Raw genomic sequence first — 24,754 nt, forward strand, 5'->3', positions numbered from 1 at the left:
TGTACTCATGCCTGTGGTTTGGTATGGGGACAGGCTAGAAAGGCCAATCAGCCCAGAGAAAAGGTGCATGGGGTGAAGTCCAGAGGAGACCAAGCGCAGGCTTCCAGGAATCCTTTCTCTATGGAGTTAGCAGGATGTGCTTAATTCCTCCAGCATGAAATTAGGACAGCACAAGTGAAATGTCTGCCAGTACGAGGCTTATGGATACTCAGTGCCCAAGGTTTTCACCAAACACTAATCACATAGGCATCTTCTCCTTAGCATGTGCCAAAATTCCAGGTTTCCAGAAGGAAATCAAGTGTACGGCCTTAAGCACATTGATTGTACCAGCACTTAGGCACAGTGAGCCACTCTTAACCAGCTAGGAAATGGTGGGAACCCTCCTTAAGTCCAAGATCCCAGGGAACAACCAAGGGCCAGTCATTCAAGGAGGATGTTCTGAGGGTAGCCATCTTTGGCCTGCTGGATGAAATCTGTTCTGCATAGGAATTATAGCCCTGACTTAATTTTTGGTGGCGTCTTAAAATTTTATTTTACTAGCAAGTAATATGATGGTTACCATGGTACTGGTTTCAGTTTCATCATCCATATGAAGTAGGTATTTGTACAAAAAAGACTAGGGCAATATTAGGTCATTATAATCTTCTTTGATGTGATTAAGCTTTCCTTATGATTCTTAGATACGATCAACATAATGATTTTTTATTTAAAATTAGAATAAAATCTCTTAATTATATGCAAAACCCAGGTTTGATTCATATAGTGCTGAATTCCTGTTTATAGTTATAAGATATTTGATCCTATTCACCAATTGTTTTCTTTCCTAAGTATACAAATATCTTTTGTATTTTTGTATGTTGCCTTATGTATTTTCATATAATTCCATATGGGAGACAGTACCCCTACTGTGTTACTTTCATATCTATCTTAATTTTCAAGGTGACTGTATCATGCGTTAATATATGGTAAGAGTAGCTTCAATGGATACCGTGTTTTGTTGTTGTTTTTTACATTTAATGAGCCTTATTGTTACAGCAGTTTTAAGTTCACAGCAAAATATAACAGAAAGTGCAGAGAGTCTCCATATACCATACCATGCTCCCGTACACGCCTAGCCTCCCCTGTTGTCAACATCTTGCACGACAGTGGTCCATTTTGAGTAGTATCTTGTTTTCAGTTCCTTTGTTTAGTTTTGAGTGACAGAGCATGCAGCGTGTGAGCAGCAAAGGGGCAGAGGGAGAGAGGAGAAAGAATCCTGTGCCGTCAGCACAGAGCCTGATGCAGGACTGGATCCCATGAACTGTGAGATCATGACCTGAGCTCAGATCCAGACTTGGACGCTGAACCAACTGAGCCACCCAGGCACCCTGACAACAGTGGTGCATTTTATACGGACCCTAACTCATCATTTTCAGGCAAAGTCTCTCATTTGCATTAGTGTTCAGCCTTGGTGTTATACATTCTATGAGTTTTAACAAATGTGTAATGATGTGAATCCACCTTTGTGGTATCGTGTGAAAGAGTTTCACTGCCTTCAAGGTCCTCTGTGCTGTGCCCCTTTATCCCTACATTCACCCCAACCCTTACCTCCATAGTCTTGCTCTTTCCAGAGTGTCATATAGTAAGAATCATACAGTGGACATCTTGAATGTTTAGAAAATTAAAATTCCCCCGTACTTGAATGTAGGCATTCCAGATATTCTTTGCCCTTGGTTTTATTTTGTTGCTCATCAGTAGAGGATCTGGTAATATATGCCTTCCATGAAAAAAAAAAAGCATGATTTTTCTAGATGTGTGTCACCTAATGGGGAGGGTTGAGAAAAATGACATCATGAACCACTACATAGCATTCACATGGGATCATCCTCCTCTGTGATGTGCGGTGGGACTAGATAGACTCTCTAGCAATGGAAGGAGACAGTCTCAAGAGGTTAGAACTTTATCAAACTGAAATGCCAAATCCTTCTTACTTACCTTGCCATTGGAAGTAAGGCCAGGGAGAGTCTGTTTGCTATGGTTTGGCCATGCTGCAAAGTGCAATAGCTATAGAGCACACTTTGTGAGGGGGTGTTTCATCCTAAAACTGAACAGTCTGTACTGAAGGGCTGGGGAAGTTGTGCCGTGTTAGAGCAAAATGAAGATACTCTCTTTTAACTCCTCTAGTAGTGGAAGTCCAGAAAAATCATGCTAGTTTCAGTTTGACATTGTCAGCTTAGGATAATCATTCTCCTAACGATGTCATTTTCCTTCAGTGTCATAGAGTCGGTCAGCGATGGTCATTGTAAACATCAGTTCACCTGGAGGTGTCAAAGTCCGATAAAACCCATTCTTGCTTTTGGTCAATATAGAGGAGAAAGTAAGATTTCTTAGTGCTTTAAGCCTACCAATGGTATAATTACCATTCATTGCAGTGTGGTTTCCAGGTGTGGTCCCAAAGGAATACTTTTTAACAAATCATTAGCCATACACTTGTAATTTCCTATATTTTTCGATTGTTGATTAAACATGTATTTTGCTTTATTCTTTAGGAGCAGATAAGAGTGCTGAGGAAGACTCTATAACCAGGAAGGATTTTTATGGATTTGTAATCATGACATTTGTTGGGGCACCTGGGTGGCTCAGTCGGTTAAGGGTGTGACTCTTGATTTCAACTCAGGTTTGTGAGTTCAAGCCCCACGTGGGGTTTTGCGCTGACAGCCTCCTTGGGATATCTTTCCCTCTTTCTGTGTGCACTCACTCTCAAAATATAAAGGAATGAAATGAAATGAAATAGAAAATGAAAGGAAAAGAAATGAAATGAATGAACTGAAAATTATGTGTTTCCTAAGGGAACGCAGAGAACAAAAGCAGTTGTTGAGTGTTCTACCCTTGACTGGACATTATATCATATGCATAACATCTGTTAAGTTATATAGTCATCGCATAGCTTTGCAAAGTAGCTGTGTTATTGTAGCCTACTTTTAATTACTCTGGCAACTGTGGTTCAGGGAGGTTGATTACTCGCCCCATGATTCCATAGTTAATGAGTAGCTGAGGGGGTTTGGCCATCAGCCTGTGTAGCTTCCACATCTATTCTCTGGTTCCTCAGCAGCACTGAGATGAAGATACAGATCCTAGGACAGATCAACTCAGAATGTCAAAGGTAATGATGTCGGAAGTCTAATTTAGGGTTTTCTTAAGAAACCAGGTTAGTCCAAGCATTTGCCCTTATATGTTTGACCACTAGTGCTAACAAAAGTAATTAGTGCAGTGGTAACTAGTCCCTTGTTTTTACCATCAGAGATTGTAGGGTGGATGTCAGCTATGGCCATGGTGTCACGCTTTATACATAATAAGCAAGATCTAGTCAGGCAGCTCCTTACATGTGGTGATATCCCCTCTTCTTGAGACAAATGAGTTTTCTGTAAGGGAAGGATATCTAGTTGTAGACCATGTTACATTAATTAAATTCAGCCTCTATTTCGAGGATATTGCTCTATGATTCTCTGTTGCCTAAGTTCCCAGTCTGGTTTCCTTTTGGGCTAGTACCCTTGACTAGTTCTAGGAAACTTTTTCTTTTTTTCGAGATTTCTTTCCCCATGACTTTTCTGTACTGTGTTTTTGCCTTTTTACTTTCTTCTCTGGTTTTCTTGGTATTTCTTTTTTTTTTTTCCATTAACTTTTCCACTTCTGCCAGCTAAGGACTCTCCATTTTTCTAGGCCAAATCAGAAGTACTTAGAATCTCAAGATGTAGGGAACCTCAGAGATTAATTCATCAAAATACCCTCTGGTACTTCAACCTATGTTCAACCTCCTTGCCCAATGGTTGTTTACATGGAGAATTTGAAACTTGAAAGAGATTGAAGTGACCTATTTGGATATGATAAGTGACAGAAATGAGATTTAAATTCGGGTTTTCTTTCTTTGTTTCTTTCTTTCTCTCTTTCCCTTTCTTTCTTTCTTTCTTTCTTTCTCTTTCTTTCTTTCTTTCTTTCTTTCTTTCTTTCTTTCTTTCTTTCTTTCCTTTCTTTCTTTTTTGTCTTCATCTTGCAAGCAAATGTCTTAATAAGAGAAAGCTGGGGAGTGGGTCTAATGAATACAATGAAGGAGGGTAAGAATTGAATTAGCAGAGGAGACCAGGTTTCAAGAAGAACAACACTGAATTGGATAGGAATAAGAGTTTTAGAAAAGATGTCAGAATATGGGGGTTTATTCCAAGTGAGATAAAGGTGAATGACAGGAATGAAGGACCCAGGATCAGGGGAATTGTTTAGAAAGGCATATTCAAATAGAGAGTTCAAGAGGGTCTTGACCAGGTTTCTGCTTTTGTGTGTGTTGGTTTTATTGAAGGTGCGAGCATACCTCAGATTTTCTGATGAGAGAGATTAAAAATCATTTGAGCTGCTGGGAAGAGTCTGTTTACAGCAAAGAGAAATATGATATCATCTACTTCCACCCCCACTTAGGGAGGAAGGCTTAGATCCTCTCAAGGAATTGGGGGTGGGGGGTGGAGATTCTGAACTACAGAGATGTATGGCCCAAGGATAGCTGTCTCCTCACTCCACCTCTTTTCCTAAATCTGTGATGCCCTTCCCAAGTACCTGTAGGGCTGAGCAGGGGCCCAAAGTATGAAAGACCTGTACCCTGGAAACCGTAAAACACTGATGAAAGAAATTGAAGATGATTGAAAGAAAGAGAAAGACATCCAGTGCTCACAGATGGGAAGAATACATATTTTTAAAGTGTCGACACTACCCAAAGCGGTCTACCGATGTAATGCAATCCCGGTCAACATACCAACAGCATTTGCCACAGAGCTAGACAAACAATCCTAAACGTTGTATACAACCACAAAAAAACTTGAATGGCCAAAGCAATATTGCAAAAGAGGAAAACTGGAGGTATCGCAATCTCAGATTTCAAGTTTTATTCCAAAGCTGTAGTAATCCAAACAGTATGGTGGGTACTGGTGTAAAAAATAGCCACACAGCTCAATGGAATAGAACCGAAAACCCAGAAAGAACTCCACAACTGTATGGTCAGTTAATCTTCCACAAACAGGAAAGACTATCCAGTGGGGAAAAGGCAGTCTCTTCACCAAACGGTGTTGGGAAAACTGGACAAGCCACATGCCAAAGAATGAACCTGGACCAATTTCTTTACCATACACAGAAATAAACTCAAAATGAATTAAAGACCTAAGTGTGAGACCTGAAACCATGAAAAATCCTTGAAGAGAGCACAGGCCGTCATTTCTCTGACGTTTGGCTGTAGCAACATTTTACTAGTTATGTCTCCTGAGCCAAGGGAAATAGAGCAAGAATAAACTATGGGGACTACATCAAACTACAAAGTTTTTGCACAGTGAAGGAAACCGTCAAAACTAAAAGGCAAACTCTGGGATGGGAGAACATATTTGCAAATGTTTTGCAAATCCTGTAAAGGGTTAGTATCCACAATGTATAAAAAATTGAGACAAGTCAACATCCCCCCCTCCAAAAAAGCCCAGTTTAAAAATGAGCAGAAGACATAACCAGACATTTTTCCAAAGACAACATGCAGATGGTCAGCAGACACATGAAAAGATGCTCCCCAAATCTACATCGAGATACTACGTTCACACCTGTCAGAATGGCTAAACTCCAAGACACAAGAAGCAAGTGTTTGCGAGGATGTGGAGACAAAGGAAACCTTTTGCACTGTGGGTGGAAATGCAAATGGGTGCGGCCCCTGTGGAAAACAGTATGGAGGTTCCTCAAGAAATTAAAAACAGAACTATCCTATGATCCAGTAATTGCACTACTGGATACTACCCAAAAGAATACAAAAACTCGAATTCCATGGGACACATGCACCCGTGTTTATTGCAGCATTATTTCCAATAGGCAGCGCAAGCGTCCATGGACAAACGAGTGAACGAAGAAGTCCTATATGTATGTATGTGTGTGTATATGTATATCCATACACACACACACACACACACACACACACACACTGGAATATTACTCAACCATAAAACAATGAAATCTTGTCATTTGCAATGACCTGGTTGGAGCCCGAGAGTAGTATGGTAAGCAAAGTTAGGGAAAGAAAAATACCATATGATTTTACTCATGTAGCACTTAAGAAACAGCAAATGAGCAAAGGGAGAAAAAAAAGGGAGAGACAAACCAAGAAATAGGCTTTTAACTGCAGAGAACAAACAGATGGTTCCCAGAGAGGAGGTGAGTGGTGGGAGGGGTGAAAGAGGTGATGGGGATGAAGGAGCGCCCTTGTCATGATGAGCACAGGGTGAGTATGGAGTTGGTGAATCACTATATTCATAAAGTAATATAACACTGGATGTTACTATTACTGGAATTAAAGTAAAACTTAATGAAAACAACAGAGGCCAACGTTTATACCAAGAAACTTCGTTGAAGAAACAGATACCTGACCTTTCCCTTAATTTTTGAAATTTTGTTTTTCAATAAATGAACATGTTTTTGTTGTATATTTTTGCTCTAAAGGCTTTCCGACAAACCTGGTCCTGATGATTCATGGCCTACATCAGCTAGCCAAGACTTTGGTTTTGGTACCAAGGTAAAGTACCCTCCTGTGAAACTCACTTTCCTGCTCTGAATTTAGTTTTCTCCCTTATTTACTCTGAAAATTTACACAGTAGCCTGTGTATCATCATTTTACGTGTGTAACGGAAAGTTAGCAAGAACAAACCACTTTACAGATACATGACGCGTTGAATGTTTTGTTTTGTTTTGTTTTCCTTTGGTAAATCCTAGAGGTGGAGGCTGATCAAAGAATGGGCTGGAAAATATATAATGACCGTGAAATTATATTGGGAAAAGCTTTCCCATAATGGAGGAAATATGACATTTGGTTAAGGATAAGGATTCTTACTGTGATACTAACATGACTGATAATACTCATGCCTAAATGAAATCTTATTAGATCCAAGTATCTATTGTAGGTTGCCCTCTGCCCCAGGCAATTTTTATTTTGGTGAGATACAGGATTTTCCTTTGTCTCTATCCTTTGTTCTACATTTAGCCTAAAATAATATTAGAAAATGTAGAAATTTAGATGTTTACATTATTTCTCAACATTTACCTTACAAAAGTGTTCCCCTGTATTTTTGAAATAACTCCACGAAGAGTAAGTTACAATTGTGCATCTCCCTGAAGAATACGTATTTTGCTGAAAAGAGTAGCTCTATGAGCAGAGGCTCTTCATAGCCAAGTTGTCAAATTTCTAATTTCAGAAATCTTTCCTATTCTAGCTTTTAAAACGATCTCCTCCTAGTCCTTGTGTCAGATTCTAAAATTTAAAGTTTCAGACATCTGATATTTATTTAAATATTCATTCCAAAGCCCCTAAATCATTAGAAGCTACTGCAGGTTAGGAAACATACTTGTTTGACTCGTGGAGCTCCTAGAATAAAGTCTTGCTTGGAAGAAGCAATGTCATAGTTTTTGAATGTGAATAAATGAGTAGGGAAATGGAATTCCGTAGAATGGAATTTGAAGAGTAACGAAATACACATGATATATCACAATTAAATATGTGAATTTAAAAAGTAAGGCTTCAGTTTATATTCCGTTTTGGTGTTTTATATGTAAAAACGCAAATGAATTCTATTGAGGAAATCAGCAGTTACATAAGAAAGAAGGTTACAGTATATTTTTAGTATCCTCCCATTGTGAGCTTAGAATTGCAGAGAAAAACTCCTCAGCCTTTGTTTTGTTAACCCCATCTGTGTCCCATTACATACATCCTTTGAAGGTTCACATTTCTTCCTAGAATTCTCATTCCCAATTCTTTCTCCATAGTGAAAGTTGATGTGTTAGGAACCTTTCTTGTTCTGTTCTTTTGTTAGTGTAGTAATAATTTATAGCTCTTAGGAAGTGATAGATGCCAGTAATTGAACAATTTCTTTTAGAGTAAAAAAAAATTAAATTCTTTATTACAGTATTTATAAGCAGATAATTGTAGAGTGATAAAAGTCAGTATTATCAGGGGTATTCTGTGAATCAAAGACTCTGTTTTATGTATACACTATATATATATATATATACACACACACACACACACACACATATACATATATGCATATATATACACACATATATCTTTAAAAGGGTTAAAAGACACTATTGTTCATAGCATATTCCCAATCCTACCTATGTACCTGTTGAAAAGTGTATGTTGTTTCCACTTACCTTATTTTGCTCACATTTTTCCTTTTCTTCCTTGTCTTAAGCTCATGCTTGATTGATTGGTCATGTCTTATTTTTTTTCCTTTTTTCCTCTTCTCCCCCCATGCTTTTTAAGGTATTTTTTAATTTTTTCAAGTTTATTTTTTTGGAGAGAGAGAGAGAAAGAGAGAGAGAGAGAGCTAGCGGGGTAGGGGCAGAGACAAAGGGAGACACAGAATCCAAAGCAGGCTCCAGGCTCTGAGCTGTCAACACAGAGCTCAATGTGGGGCTCAAACCCACAGTCCGTGAGATCATGACTCATGAGCTGAAGGTGGACGTTGAACTGACTGAGCCACCTATGTGTTTCCCCCACCATGCTCTTTTTTTAATCGTTTACCCGTAGCCTAATATTTCCTTGCAGAAACCATTTCTTTAGTGTCTGTTCTTTTAGTACATCACTTTCTGTCAACTCCATTGTCAACATATTGGTTATGGAATTCTACGGTCTGTGTGTGGTTTTCGTCCATGACTCATTGCCCCACAAGGTTTATTATTCTTTTTTCCTCTTTGTTGGAAGGAGCTGAGCTAAATGTTTTTGTAATGTTTGTATTTCTCTTGGAAAGGGAGGGAGAGAGGGAAAGAATGAGCAAGTGCTCGTTGTTGTGATCTGAAAATATGCAAGGTATGATCTCAGTCCTTTTATATTTGTGGAGGGCTGTTTTGTGACCCAGGATGTCATTGATATTGGAGAATGTTCTATGTACACTTAAGAAGAATGTGCATTCTACTGCTGTTAAATGAAAAGATCTCACTACATCTGTATTGATATCCATGTATCTAAATGCATATGTTAAGTCCAATATATATCTATGTATATCTGAATACATCTGGTCCAATGACACATTGGATCTGTGTTTCCTTACTGATTTTCTACCTTGATGATCCGCCTATTGCCATGCGTGGAGTCTTAAAGTCGGCTACAACCATGGTATTTGTATGTATACATTTATTCATGTTTGTGATTAATGGATTCATCTATGTAGGCCTTTCACTTTGGGGACATAAACATTTGCAATTGTTAGCTCCTCTTGATGGATAGACCCCTTAATTATGATTAAATGCCCTTCTGAATCTGTTACTACAGTCTTTGGTTTAAAATCTAGTCTGTCTGGTGGAAGTATGGTGACTCCAGCTTTCTTTTGACTTCTAGTAGCATGATAGGTGGCTCCCATTACCTTCACTTTGAATCTGGAGGTGTCCTGGGGTCTAAAATCAGTGTCTTGTTGACAGCATGTAGATGGATCTTGTTCTTTGGTTTTGTTTTGTGTTTTATCCATTCTGATTCCCTGTGTCTTTTGATTGGGGCATTGAGTGCATTCACATTCAGAGTGATTAGTGAAAGATACGGATTTAGCGACATTATGTTATCTGAAGGTTTCATGCTTTAGGTGAGGCCTCTAGTCCTTCTTAGTCTCTGCTGCTTTCCACTCACAGAGTCGCCCCTTAAGATCTCCTGCAGGGCTGGTTTAGTGGTCATGAACTCCATTAGGTTTTGTCTGTCTGGGAAAGCCTTTCTCTTTCTTTCGATTCTAAATGACAGCCTTGCTGGGGAAAGGATTCTTCACTGCATATGTTCCCATTCAGCACATTGACCGTTTCCTACCCCTCCCTTCTGCCCTGCCAAGTTTCATGGGACAGGTCTGCTGCTACCCTTATGTGTCTTCCCTTGTAGATTAAGACCTGTTTGTCCCTAGCTGCTTTCAGAATTCTCTCTTTATCTTTGTAGTTTTCCAGTTTCGCTATGACATGCCATGGTGTTGACCTGGTTTTGTTGATTTGGAAGGGAATTCTCTGTGCCGCCAGGACTTGGATGCCTGTTTCCTTCCCCAGATGAGGGATGTTCTCAGCTATAAGTTGTTCAAATAAACCTTCTGCCCCTTTCTCTCACTCTTCTTCTTCTGGGACTCCTGTGATGTGGCTATTATTTCATCTCACCGAATCACTTAGGTCTCTGGTACCTGCCTCGTAGTCTAGTAATTTCCTTTCTTTCCTTTCTCTGCTTCATCTTTGTCCATAATTGTATCTTCTATTTCACCTATTCTGTCTGCTGCTTCTCCCATCCTTGCTGTCACTGCATCTAGCTTATTTTGTATCTCCTTTACAACATTTCATTTTCAGCATTCATCGTGATGATTCGTTAGGTCCTTGATCTCTGAAGCAGCTTGGTTTCAAGCCCAGCTATGAGTCTTCTGAGTGTTATTCCAAAACCTTGATGAGATATATTGTTTCTGTCTCTTTCGAGCACTTCTCTGGCTGTCTTTCTTCCTGGAATTTTTTTTTTTTTTGGGGGGGAGAATTCTTCTGATTTGTCGTTTTGGCTAGTTTCCTGTCCTTTATGTGTTTTACTAGCTTGTTCTGTGTCCCACACCTGTGAGTACTACTATATTACAAAGGGGTCCTACACTCTCCAGGGCCTGACAGTTGAACACGTGTTTTTGGAGTGTGTCGTGTGCACTCTGTTGGTGCGTCTTTGGCTGCTTTTCTCGCTACTTGGAGTGGTGGTTTGGGCCTTCCACCAGGTGTGCTTTGATTTGTTTGTTGAAGTAATCTTGGAAAAAAGGAGAAGAGGGTGGTGAAGAATCCTTAGCCCAAACAAGAGAGAAATGACAGGAGTGGAAGAAAAGACCAGGCAGTGACTCAAAGGAGCTATAGGGCTTAATCCAGAAAGAGAGGGAGGAAAATGAAGAAGGAGATCTGGAAAAGTATAGAGAACGTCCCCGATGAAACCAACAAACAAAGAACCAGAACAGAAGAACAGAGGGGAAATATAAATACATATAAATAGCTTTGACCCAAAGTCAACCCGAGACTACTAGGCTGATTCCCAAGGGAGGAGAGGAAAGAGGAGAGTAGAAAGAGAAAAAAGGGAAAAGAGAAGAAAGGGAAAGAAAAGGAAAGAAAAGATGGGCACCTGGGTGTCTCAGTTGGTGAAGCGTCTGACTCTTGAATTTGGCTCAGGTCATGTTGTCGCTGTAGGTGGGTTCGAAACCCCCATCAGGCTCTGCAGTGAGAGCATGGATCCTGCTCGGATTCTTTCTCTCTCCCTCTGTCGGCACCTCTCCTGCTTGATCACTTTTTCTCTCTCTCTCAAAATAAAGAAATAAACATTGAAAACGAAAAGAAAAAAAGAATAATAATTCAAATGAAAACAAACAAACGAACTAAGATAGAAAACCAGAGGAGCGTTGTCTATTGGTGCCTGGGACTGGTGGCTGTGCTGGTCTAGGGGAGGGGCTGTCTGGTCCCATTAGTGTCAGTCTCACTCCCATAGAGAAGCAGTTACCAGGCACAGAGAGGCAAGGTTTGGTGTCATGGGCCTGCCTCCACTGAGGCTCACTGTCCGTTCCCTGAAGCCCCACGATGTTGGTCATGGGGAGAGAAATGGCAACACCCCAATCTCTCCTGCCCACACGAGGTGTCTCAAAACTCACTGTTTAGGCCGTCCTCACAGAATAGCCTGGGAGGCCAGCTTGCCTTGCTGCACAGTCTCCTGTGCTCCCTGAGCGCTGAGCTGGGATTCAAAACCCTGTAGGATCCCGCTTTGCTCAGACCTGGTTCTGGAGTAGCGCCACTCTGCACAGTGGACAAAGGGCCTCTGGCTCGTGCCTGCAGGTTCTTTCTCCCTTGGGGAGGGCAATACCTCCTCTTTCCACCATACTCAAGATGTTCTCTCCCAGTGTTGCCCTGAGAGCCTAGGGGCGGCTCCCTCCCCACCAGGGATGGGAGGTGGCAGCTCTGGTCTAGAGAAAGCCTGGCAACCTTGAAAATTCTGTTTTTTAGCTTCTAAGGCTGTTTTGCAAAGGAGAAACTGGCTCTCTGGACATCTCCTTGGTCTGTGGTCCGGACAGGTTTTCTCATATCCAAATACACTTCCCACAGCCTCTCTCTCTCTTCCTTTCGTTTCTGCACCAAAGGGCTTCCCCCACTCCATGCCTGCGCTGCCCATTTTCTTTCTCCCAATTCACATACACACCCTTCTGTCCCGCCAAGCTGTCTCTTTGCACCTGTGGAGATTTTCCTGTCCCTCTGCAGCCTGTGTTGCTGGTATTCCAAGTGTTGTGACCTCAATACTGCTGTGTTTGAGGGACAAGGGAAATTCTGATCCCCCTCCTCTGCCATCTTAACTCCTCCCGCCTCCTTTTACTTTCCTTTTCACAATTTCACAGTTCTGTGTAGGATTGCATTATTCTATCAGTTTAATATGTTTTATAGATATTTATGATGGCCTTTTCTTACTTGAACTTCATTGATCTGAATTTTCTTTTTGTTTTTTTAAAGTTTATTCATTTATTAATTGGAGAGAGAGACAGAGAGAGCACACGTGGGGAGGGGTAGGGAGACAGAGGGTGAGAGAGAAAATCCCAAGCAGACCCTGCACTGTCAGCGCAGAACCAGACAGGGGGCTTGAACCCTTGAACTGTGAGATCATGACTGGAGCCAAAATCGACAGTCAGGTGCTAACTGAATGAGGCATTCAGGCGGCCCTAACATTTTCTTTGGAAGTCCCCTGGGCACTTTAAATGTAATATGCCCTGGTTTCAAGACATTGTTTCTGACTCTTTCCCTTTCCTCTTTCCTGACTGTAATGTGCTCTGTCCTTTGTGTTCCCTAGCCTAAAAAATAGCAGCCCTGAAACAGGAAAAGTCCTGGACTCTGAACTTCCCTGAAATGACCACATCCAGTCACTCACCACATTCGATATTTTGTACCTGCTTACCATTTTTCATATGTTATTCCTGTAATTCACTCGCTCACCTATAATTTTGCAGTACTCTTCTGGTTTTGCTTCCTTTACGTTCATCCTACATTGCTGCCAGAGTGACCTTTCTAAAATATACTTGTGACGATGTCACTCCTCTGCTTATTCAATGGATCCCCATTACCTGAAGGAGAAAATTCATGTTCTAGCATAAGACTGCTCTTTATTTATTTATTTTTTTGGTTTCGTCCTGATGTTCCAGTAATATCTCTCTATCTACCCATTCCCAATAACTCTGTTCCAGTTTTGCCATATTGCATAGGTGTTGTCACTTACTATATTACTTCATAGTTGATCCTTTTGCTCATTCTAGAATGCCCTTCACACCCTCCCCATGCACTTTGTCTGTCTTTTAAGATACAGCCCTATCTTTCCAGCTGAGCTGGGAAGTTTGCTGAGCTTCCCAAATGTAAGTGTTTTCTCCTTTGTGCGTTCACTGTACGTGATTCACTTCCCTTGCAGAACTAGTGGATGGTATTGTTCTGTCCTTACCTGTTTTCATGCATCTCTACCGCTACTAGCGTATAGAACAGACTCTGTCTTTTATTTATATTTCCAGCTCGTCCCCGGATCGTGGCTATGACTTGACAGATACAGTATGTGCTTGTTTTTCTGAGTGGGTGAGTGCGTGACCAAAGGAATTAATGTGATGTTTTTATGAAGTTGGGTTTTTGTTTTGTGCTGTTTTTCTAGGAAGGAACAGCAAAGTCAGCAATGGAAGCAAAGGAAGATGGTGTTGGTATTATTGAAAATGTGCCACCAGAGCAAACAGTTAATGACAGTTTGACTTCTGCTGCTGGAGTGCATAAAAATTACAGAAGTGGTAAGCTAGTGAATCTCTGTGAGTTGTTTTCCTATGATTAAATGCTAGTATGAGAAAAATCTGGAAGTATGTAGATCCAAATATATTATCCTTTTTTCATGAAGATATTTTTCTGTAGCTATCTTTCTTTATAAGTATCCCAAGTACTGCCCCCTTGTGCTTCCGGAAAATCTTGAACCCCCTGAACATCTTTTCTGCTATTGCTTTTATTTTATTGAAATAGTCATGAATGGAGATAGACTTGTGTATGTGTTTAAAATTCATAGTAACACATGTTTTATCTGTAACACATTAATTTATCTGTGACCATATCCTATAGATATGATGTCAGCATTAGAATTGGGAGAAGAGGAAGATGTAGAATCACCTTCTCTTCCTGAGGTACTGTCTTCTTCTTATTTTTAAGTATAAGCATGGAGGAGTGATGGTAAAACGTCCACGAGGTGCTTTGACTTTGACTTTTGGATAATTAAAATAATATCGCAGTCATACTTGTAGTAATATAAGTAAAGTAATGATGACCTATTCTAAGGTGACAACTAGGGAAGGAGGTAAAAAGGTCCTGATGTCTTAGGCCCAGGCAGCTGCTGCATAATGCTGCAAGCACTGTATTTGAAATCAAAAGACATGCTAGCATCTTGGTTCCGTCACTTCCTAGCTGTGGGATCTTGGAAAAACTTGCTTGAATGCCAATGACCTCGTTCCTAAAAATGGCACTAATACCCACCTCTTGGTTATGTGTAATGAACAAATGTGGCAACGTTTTGTAACCTGTAAAGGGTGCTATAGAAATAGAAGACAAAATGATCACAGTGGCATGTATTGACTTAGTAAATATTGAGGATACTTTTTTTTGGTGAATGTTTGTTTATTGTTGAGAGGGGGGTGGGGGGACAGAAGATCCGAAGCAGGCTCTGCACTGAGAGCAAGGAGCCCAATGCAGGACTCGAACTCATGAACTGTGAGAACATGAGCTGAGCCAAAGTTGGGCGCCTGATTGACTAAGTCACCCAGGCCCCCCAAGAATACTTGTTTTAAATGTGAAGATGTCTGAAGGCCAATAAAATGGCAGTAGTGTCCAGAAAAGAATGGGAAAGTAGGAATGGGTGTTTGATTTTCTAATCTGGGGCTATGTGAAGTTCCTGTAAGCTCTTAGTGGAGACAGCATATAGGTATACAGTTGACCCTTGAACCAGATGGGTTTGGACTGTGGGAGTCCACTTACACACAGATATTTTTCAGTAAATAGAGTACCATCCTGTAAATGTATTTTCTGTTCCTTATGATTTCTTTTTCTTTTCATTATTTCTTTTGAGAGAGAGAGTGAGGACAGAGCACGTGGGTAGGTGAGGGCAGGGTGAGAGAGAGAATCTTAAGCCGATTCACTCTGCCAGCGCATTTCTTTCTCTTTGATATTAATTGATTTGGCTGCTAATAATTTGAAGTTTTCCAATTCTCTAGTTATTAACCTTTAAAAAGTGCTCAAATGCACTTTAGTGCTCGTTATAAGGGATGGTAAGCTAAATAGTTTTTAAGGTTTGTAACATTAAAAAACATCTAACTTAATTTTTTGGTCGATTTAACATGTAATGAATTGTTTAGTTCCAAAAACTGACAAGCTTAAGTTCATGAGTTCATATTTTTCTTCTGTCTTAGGCTAAGGCAAGTTAGTTTTCACTTCTTACAGGAAGTTACAATCCAGTGACTTGGGAACAACTAAACATAGATTAAGAAATTTAACAGTAAAATTGTAATTATTTTCTCATTTTTCTTTGTCCGTACTTGATTACTTAAGGATAAGGTGTTTTTACAAACATGTATCCTGGCAGAAAATTCATGTGAAAATCAAAACAAGGAAATTAACCATCTGTTTTTGCAACTGCAAAAAGTGACTCAAGAACCAGCAATGGATAAGGAATGTGTTAGGGAGCATGATATATCTGTATATTTAAGACATGCTTCTATGCAAATCTTTGAGGAAATGTGGATCAAATAAGGCAAATTAGACTGGAAAAAGAGCTTAAAACTCATCAGCAGTGAGTGAAAGCAGAAGTTTGGTGAAATTTGTTAACAATACAGCATTCCTACTCATCTTGAAGAAGAACCACCACAGGGTCACTCTAACAAGGAACGAACTGAAAGGAAATACCTTCGAATTGGACAAATACGGAAGAAGATGCATTTGGAGTGTCTGTCTCGGTAGTATTTCAGGCATTTCCTGAACAAAAAGAGCCTAGTCTTGAAAATGTCATTCTCTCTCATTCATACTCTGGGTCCCCAGAATATGCTTGTCAGTCATCTTCTAAGCATTCTTTAAATGAAAGCAAATCATCAGGGACATATAAATCAAAACCACACTGAGATATCACCTCACACCGGTCCAGAGTGGCTAAATGAACAAATCGGGAGACTATGGATGCTGGCGAGGATGTGGAGAAACAAGAACCCTCTTGCACTGTTGGTGGGAATGCAAACTGGTGCAGCCACTCTGGAAAACAGTGTGGAGGTTCCTCAAAAAATGAGAAATAGATCTACCCTATGACCCAGCAATAGCACTGCTAGGAATTTGCCCAAGGGATACAGGAGTGCTGATGCATAGGGGCACTTGTAACCCTATGTTTATAGCAGCACTTTCTTTTTTTTTTTCTTTTTTTAACGTTTTTATTTATTTTTGAGACAGAGAGAGACAGAGCATGAGCAGGGGAGGGGCAGAGAGAGAGGGAGACACAGAATCCGAAGCAGGCTCCAGGCTCTGAGCTGTCAGCACAGAGCCTGACGTGAGGCTCGAACCCACAGACTGTGAGATCATGACCTGAGCTGAAGTTGGACGTTTAACCGACTGAGCCACCCAGGTGCCCCTATAGCAGCACTTTCAGCAATCGCCAAATTATGGAAAGAGTCTAAATGTCCATCACCCGACGAATGGATAAAGAAATTGTGGTTTATATACACAATGGAATACTACTTGGCCATGAGAAAGAATGAAATATGGTCTTTTGTAGCAACGTGGATGGAACTGGAGAGTATGATGCTAAGTGAAATAAGTCATACAGAGAAAGACAGATACCATACGTTTTCACTCTTTTGTGGTTCCTGAGAAACTTAACAGAAGACCATGGGGGAGGGGAAGTGAAAAAAACAACAAAAACAACCTTAGAGAGGGAGAGAGCCAAACCATAAGAGACTCTTACAAACTGAGAATAAACTGAGGATTGATGGGGGATGGGAGGGAGGGAAGGGTGGGTGATGGGCACTGAGGAGGGCACCTGTTGGGATGAACACTGGGTGTTGTATGGAAACCAATTTGACAATAAATTTCATATTAAAAAAAAGAAAGTAAAACAGACTATGAAAATGAGAACAAACCAGACATTGAGCATCTTTTTAACAACAATGAGGATTTTTAAAATTATATAGAAAATAAAAAAAGCAAGGAACCCACTAGTTACATTTAAAGTAAAAGAAGGCCAAGAGTTTGACATGCAAATCGCAAAAAATATGGACCAAAATACCACCGATTGTAAATTAGACCTCAGTCTAGTGATTCAGAGAGCCTTTTTGATTTGTGGCTTGCCTGCTGCGATGTGATGAAACACACGGTTCAAACAAAAAGGGATGATATTTCTGTTGTCACAAACACGAGAAAACTAACCAGTACAAGACTTTTTTCCAGAAGCCATTATATGCAGATAATGCCAGTACTCATAACTATAAAAGTATTGATTCTGAATTAGAAATTGTGAGTTCTTCTTCAGCATCTAGTTTTCCAGCATCTGAAGTATATCTAAGTGAAGAATTACATCAAGATATGCAAAGGTTTAAGAATGCGATAGACATGTCACAAGTAGAGTTCCTGTCTTTGGAAAGAGAGAAAGTTCAACCTCCAAAAGAGATAGAGGTCCGCCTTGCTGTTACTCTTGTTTTTTCTCTTTAGCAATTATCTGATCCATTCTGATTTTCCACTCAAGAGAACAAGAGTGTGCATACAATGGAATCGTCTAAATAAGTAATTGTGTCTGGAAATAGATTATTTCTGCTATCTAACAAATAAGAGTTCAGGAAAACATTCTTATGATTTGTTTTCCTTAAAGTTTCTGTGTCAGTCTTCCAAGTAGTATATGAACTGGGAAACTAACTTAGCTATGTAAGTACCATGTGACCTCATGAACCAGAATAACCATAAAGAAACTGCTTAAAAAACATAATAATCTCCAGGTTTTTTTAAAAAAAATATTGGCTTAAATATAAATTGCATTTCCATAAACAATAAAATGGGAAAGGAGCAATAACTAAGAGAAGGAATATACAGAAATGTTCCCAGCTAAAGCAATCTATTTATTGCTTCAGTACGTGTCTGTAGACTCTGGGTCTAGGGTTCTTGCTTGTCTAGCAAGACAGCAGCGGGATGCAGGATTACAATAGGAGAGACGGCTAATGTCAGGGAGAACACAGGAGCCCGGATTAAGGGTCCTTGCGCTGTTTTTATTAGGATCAGAAGGCTTCCAAACATGGTGATGGACGTGCACAAAGAGACAATCAATCTGTGAACATGAACTCATGGGCATGAGGGAAAGGGGCTTTGAAGATATAGGGTTTTAGGGGTTTGGGTCAATATAAAACAAAATCCTTGTGCCTGGCAGATGGTTGTTAACAGCAGACCTGAGGCAGCTTCTCTGTTTATCTTAGCTAGTCTAGGGGAGAAGAGGGATGCTACCTCAGGATCCACAAGGCACGTTTCTTTTGCTAATTAGCTCCCCTCTGGGCATCTTCACCCTGCAGCCTACAGCCTATAGCCCTATTTACCTGTTTACCTAATTTGGTCCTTCCTTCCTGTGAAAGCAGCTTCCTGCCATAGTACTAAATTGGGGAGTGTGTCCTCCTGCATATCTAATCTGGTTTCCCTCACACACCTTTGTCTTGGAGCCTTTTCCCCGCCCTCTCTCTACTTAGTTACCTAATCTTGTTTACCCAAACTTGGGTGTGAGCATCCTATGGCTTTGTAATATTTTATGCCTGGTTAACTCATCAGTGCAGGCTCAGGGAATTCCTAAGCTTATTGCCCACAAATATATGCAGTCTTGTCTGCTTTACTCACAATCTTGGAACTTAGAATTTCAACATGACCCCTTTGAGATAGGCTTAATAACAGCTATTTGTATTATCACCGCTTTTTTCCCCACATTTTTAAAATCATCATTCTCAGATGTTTCTGTTGAGTCAAACCTTCACTTTATGTTCAATAAAGTATGATACCTTTTGGCCTGTATGATTTTTAGCATGTAGGTAGCATAAACCTTCAGCAAAGCTTCAGTATGTAACGCCAAGGGAGAAAACTGAGTTTTGAGATGTGTGGAGTTAAGAAATAGACAAAACCTAGAGATACCCTCCTTTAGAAGAATAAGTAGCTAATCCCCTCGTCCCCTATCAAGGTATTAATTTACTGTGCCAAAGGCACACTTTTCATGCATCTCATTAATTTAATGAATTTGTGGTCATTTCTCTGAGTCAGCATTCAAGAATTGTATCATCTCTTTTGGTGCCATAAAATGCTAGGTAATGCCACTTTAGGAACTTGGGACAAATCATTTAACCTTTTCGAGTTTTACTCGCGTTATCAGTAGCAAATGGAATTAAAGGTGATCATTACGTTTATACCCTCTCCCTATAAAATGTTATGGTTATTGAATGTGAGATTCGGAGAGCATTACTAATTTCCCAGAATTCCACCCTAACGTCCGTTTCACTTTGTTCCTTTTGTGTTGTGGCAAACTTTGGTTCATAAATTTTAGGGGACACTGTCACTTTTTTTGAGAACCTTAGGATCCAAAAGAAAAAGGGAAAGAAAAGCTCCGTGCAGAAAGAGGAAAGTTCCCTGTTTTTGTTACTCTAGCACCTCCATGTCACATGTTTTAAATCTGGCTGTTGTGTAAAACCCAGGTGGTAAGGATAGAAAAGGACAAATTTTGTCTTTTGTCTTTTTATTTCTTTGTATCTCTTGGTCAGATGGGGTGGGGGTGGGTGGGGAATTCTCGGTAGCAAAGTGTGGATATGAATAAGAGTACAAAATTAAGAAAGCCCTTTTAGAAATATTGGTAACTTCTGCTTTTTTTTAATTTCAACAGAAATGAAGCAGAGTTTATAAAAATTACAGTTACTTGTAATGATAAAGTAAACACAAAATATTTTCCTCCATTGAATTTATGACAAACTAAGTGTCAGCTGATAAAATTAATGAAAAAACTTCTTTTTATTGACTAAAGTAACAATTACCTTTAGTATCAAGTTCCATTAAAGGTTGAAGAAAAAAAGAAGCACAGAGGAAGTGACATGGAAGTATCAGAAAACATACATGATGCTGCGGCTGCTGGATTAATTCCACAAAGACAGAATGGAAAAACTGATAACCATCAATTGCCTATTACAGAAAAAAAAGATTCTGATAGGTAAGCCTATAGCAATATTTAAATAGTAGGTCATTGTTATTTTCCTATGCAACAAACTTTTCTAGTTTGAGCTAATGTTCACGATGAACAAATTTCGTATTTTTCGTGGAGATATTGCATCCTACGTGCTAATGAGAAAAATGTAAATACCAACGAGATACCATTTTTTGCAGTCATAGTGATAAATATTTTATTAAAAAAATAACCAAAGTTAGGAAATGTGAGGAAAATGACATTGTTAGACACTGTGGCTGGATGAAATTGGTAACTCCTTTTTGAAAGGTGATTTAACGGTGTATTTCAAATTTTGAAATATGTCGGGGCACCTGGGTGGCTCAGTTGGTTAAGTGTCCAACTTCGGCACAGGTCATGATCTTGCACTTCACGAGCTCGAGCCTTGCGTCAGGCTCTGTGCTAACAGCTCAGACCCTGGAGCCTGCTTCCGATTCTGTGTCTCCCTCTCTCTCTGGCCCTTCCCTGCTTGTGCTCTGTCTCTGTCACTGTCAAAAATAAATAATATAACATGAGAAAAATATTTCAGGTAGGTCATCCCTTTATTCCAATGGTTTTGTTGCCAGGACTGGGTCCTTCTGAAATACGTGACTTCTATAAGCAAGCACGTGCGCCTGTGCATGCAAACACACACACACACGCACACACACACACACACACGCACGCACACACACACACTGTAAGGGCATTTATTATATATTATTACATATACAAAATAGGACAGATATATTAAGGTTACTTATATAAATATGTTACATGTATATGTGAAGGATATTTATTATAGCATTCCCATATCAAACATTTGGAGATAGTCTAAATGCTTATTTACTTATTTTGAGAGACACACAGAGAATGTGCACACTCAGGAGCCCAGGCATCGAGGGGGGTGCAGAGACTGAGAGGGAGAGAGAGAGAATCCCAAGCAGACTCCACGTTAACAGTGCAGAGGCCAACACAGGGCTCGATCTCATGACCACAAGATCATGACCTGAGCCACCATCAACAGTCGGATGCTCACCAGACTGAGCCACCTAGGTGCCCCAGAGATAGGCTAAATATCCATTCATTAATAAGGAAGTTAAGTTTCACTTCTATAAAGTAATGGAATATGTGACCATTTTAAAAAATGAATTTAGGTCTATGTGTCCTGATGGTTTAACAAAGTATATTTAAAGCATTTGGTTTGGTTTGATGTCATGTCTTATGCACATTTTGTTAGAATACTTTTAATATCTACTGAATTGCAAAAGGAAGTTCCTTACTACACTGGCAGTCTACTTCATTACCAACAAAATTGCTAGTTATTAGATTTTTGGCTTTGTTTCCCAGTGCATGAGTGCTCCAATGTTGGACCCTCAGCTTAATCTGAATATTGCCAAGAGGTTTCACGTGGTAACATGTCTCATATTCTATATAAACATTTCATGACCCGTGTGCTATAAACCAAGATGCTGATAATGCAGTGAATCGTTTTCATAAAGGTACCTTGCTTGCATGCCATTATCCTGCCTTTTTAGAGAATATATTTCATCATGCACCACACCAAATTTTTCAACAGTGCCTTCATGTTCTACAATTGATGACAATTCAGTTTACAAAGTAGGACTATTTTCTGCATTCCCACCCCCTTTTACTTCTGTGTATAAAATTTTAATGTGACTAATTACTTTGGATAGTATATAATAGCCTGGAGTTAGGTGACTTTTTAAAAGTGTTTGTTTATTTTGAGAGAGAGAGCGAGCGAGCATGCACACATGAGTGGGGGAGGGGCAAAGAGAGAGGGAGAGAGAGAATCCCAAGGAGGCTCCATGCTGTCAGTGCAGAGCTCGATGCTAGAGATCCTAGAGATCATGACCTGAGCCAAAATCAAGAGCTGGATGCTTCATGGACTGGGCCACCCAGGTGCCCTTAGAGTTCAATAATTTTTATCAAGCACAAAATACTGCCCTTGAAACTTAGTTTTTCTGTGGTCTTTCTAAGCATGAGAAAAATGGTAATCAGCTTATATAATGTTATATATCTAGAAAAATTTTAAGGAGTCTTCTCATTGTATAATTTTGTGAGTTATTTGGTACCTTGGTGTGGCATTTAAAAAAAGCAAAAAAAAAAAAACTAGTGTTACATATATGCAATTTTTAAGACTTCCAAATATTACAAAAATACTACCTAATCATTATGTAACAATTGAAAACTACAGCAATAATAGAAAATTAGATCAACCATGACCATTTCACTTAGCTATGAAATCCTTCAAGAGCCTTCTTCACTCTTTGATCCTGATTTCCCTCCCTCCCATCCATTCTTGAATTCATTGTAGCAATTTTCCCTCTCACTCCTCCAGAATTGTTTTTTCAAGGTTGCCACCGATTTTCACTTTACTAAATCTAAACATAATTTCATACATCTCATTTGACTTAAGCTTTCAGCAATATTTGACCCAATGGAAAACTCTCTCCTCCCAAATTCTGTCTCCATGTTGCTTGTAGGAGATCACTCACTCACCTGATTTTGCCGCTGCCTTTCTAGTCTGTACACCTCAGCCTGATTTGCTTGTTTCTCCTCGTCCCCCACCTTTTAACCCATTGATGTCTTCCAGGAATTGTCCTTGGATTTTCCTTCTCTTGACTTTTACTATCTTGTATATTCTAATGATCCTCAAGTTTATATCTCCAGCCCGGATCTCTCTCCATAATTCCAGGCCCGCATATCAAACTGCCTACTTGATACCTCTTTCTGGATAGCTGTTGCAAACTTAACATGTCCCAAATTGAACTCCTGATATTCTTTCTTAATATTTGCTTTTCATGTCTTTCCTAATTGGGTTAATAACAGTTCTATGATTTGCTCTGCTAAAAAACTTGGTATCATCTTTGAGTCCTGTCTTTTTTTTTTCTTTTTTTCTTTTTCTTTTTCTTTCTCTTTTCTTTTTCTTTTTCATACACATCACATCTCATCTGTCAGCGAATCTTGTCCAGTCTTCCTTCAAATATATCCAGAATCCAAACACATCTTCCATGACCAAGAGACTATCATCTGTTGTTTATATTGGAGTACTAGGTAACTAACTGGTCTTCTTGTTTGTTTGTTTCTTCTTTTGTTTTTCCTCTGTTTCCGTTAATTCTAAACACTTTGGATCTAGTAAAACGTAAGTCAGATTGTGTCCTTCCTCCGCTCAAAGCCTAATTGCCTCCCATTTCACTCAGAGTACATGCCAAAACTCTTCCTAATGCCGACAAGGCGTATATATGATCAGGTGTCTCCTCCTCTCTCTCTCTGATTTGAACTCTTTTCTACCCCTTTCATTCTGTCCAGCCATACTGAATTTCTCACTACTCTTTCAGTACTTTGGACATACTTCTGTACTTGCTGTTGACTCTATCTGGAATGCTTTCCCTCAGATACCTCATGGCTTGCTTTTTCCTTTTTTGTTTGTTTTTTCTTTCAGGTTTTTGCTTAAAAGTCACTTTCTCAGCAAGGCCTTTCTTGGCCATCCTGACTAGTACTTCAACTCCCCTTTTCCCTATAACACCTCAAACTGTGATTTCTCTGCTTTAGTTTTTCTCCTCTAATACTGTATGTTTGGCCTGTGTAGCTTATTGTTATTGTAGGTTTACTTCACTCATGAGTAGGATTGTTATGTGTTCATTGCTATGTCCTCAGTGCCTAGAAAATGTTCTAGTCTATACAGCACTTATTCAGTAATGTTTATTGAGTGAATGGAGTTTAACCTGTGTGTATTGTTTTTAACATAATACTAGTCCTCACTTTTACAAAGTTTGGCGTGTGTTCATTCTGACAACTAAACCTGCCAGTTATATACATTTTTTGGATTTTGGGGGGCCCAATATTGTGTTTACTTGCTACTTATTCTTTTAGTTGTATTTATGTTAGTTTTAATTATGGTGAAATGTATCAAAGGAATAGCAAACTTCCTTTATATTTATGAAGGAAACTAAAATATGGTGGCAAATTATTATACGACTTTAAAGATTCTTGCCAAAGGATTCTGAGCCCTCAAGATCTGAAATAAAAAGATGAAGTTGGCATTTATCGCTTACAAATAAGAGCGAGCTATGCTGGTTAGGTATAGTCTTTTCTAACAGAGGAGTCTGCTATTCTTATACAGGGTTTGGGGAAGAGTGGAGTTTAAGGATTGGGGGACTTTCAGAAAATTAAATGGTTTGTCATCATTTGAAGCACCATGCTTATTCGGGTGCTTGGAGACTGGTGTGGATTGGTTGGCACGCTGAAGCATGTGCTTTGGAGTGATTTTTGTCCTTTATTGGCTGTCTTTCAGAAGGAAGGAGCTGAAATGGATTGGTTGGTGAGTAGGGCTGGTGGGCATTGATTAACACGTTTAAAACTGATTCTGGTGGCTTCTTGTTACCATGGCTACGTGTTAGGGGGTTTTTGTTTTGTTTTGTTTTGTTTTGTTTTGTTTTGTTTTGTTTTTTCTAAGTTTGAGGTGGCTTTCACAGATGTTTT

At 39.6% G+C, this 24,754-nt stretch overlaps 1 protein-coding gene across 1 annotated transcript in view; it reads left to right on the top strand.

The window, feature by feature from the left end:
* The window catches only part of ANKRD30B (ankyrin repeat domain 30B), a 104,655-nt gene that overhangs the window by 21,121 nt on the left and 58,780 nt on the right, over positions 1 to 24,754 (top strand). Inside the window, exons 5-9 of the mRNA XM_053902906.1 lie at positions 3,089 to 3,142; positions 6,490 to 6,562; positions 13,685 to 13,814; positions 14,134 to 14,195; positions 20,091 to 20,257. Of these exons, the coding sequence (XP_053758881.1) occupies positions 3,089 to 3,142; positions 6,490 to 6,562; positions 13,685 to 13,814; positions 14,134 to 14,195; positions 20,091 to 20,257 (486 nt within the window). The remainder of the gene's footprint in view (positions 1 to 3,088; positions 3,143 to 6,489; positions 6,563 to 13,684; positions 13,815 to 14,133; positions 14,196 to 20,090; positions 20,258 to 24,754) is intronic.

This window comes from Panthera pardus, unplaced genomic scaffold (genome assembly GCF_024362965.1).
Source record: "Panthera pardus isolate Hobbes unplaced genomic scaffold, ASM2436296v1 HiC_scaffold_15, whole genome shotgun sequence".
Classification (NCBI taxonomy): domain Eukaryota; kingdom Metazoa; phylum Chordata; class Mammalia; order Carnivora; family Felidae; genus Panthera; species Panthera pardus.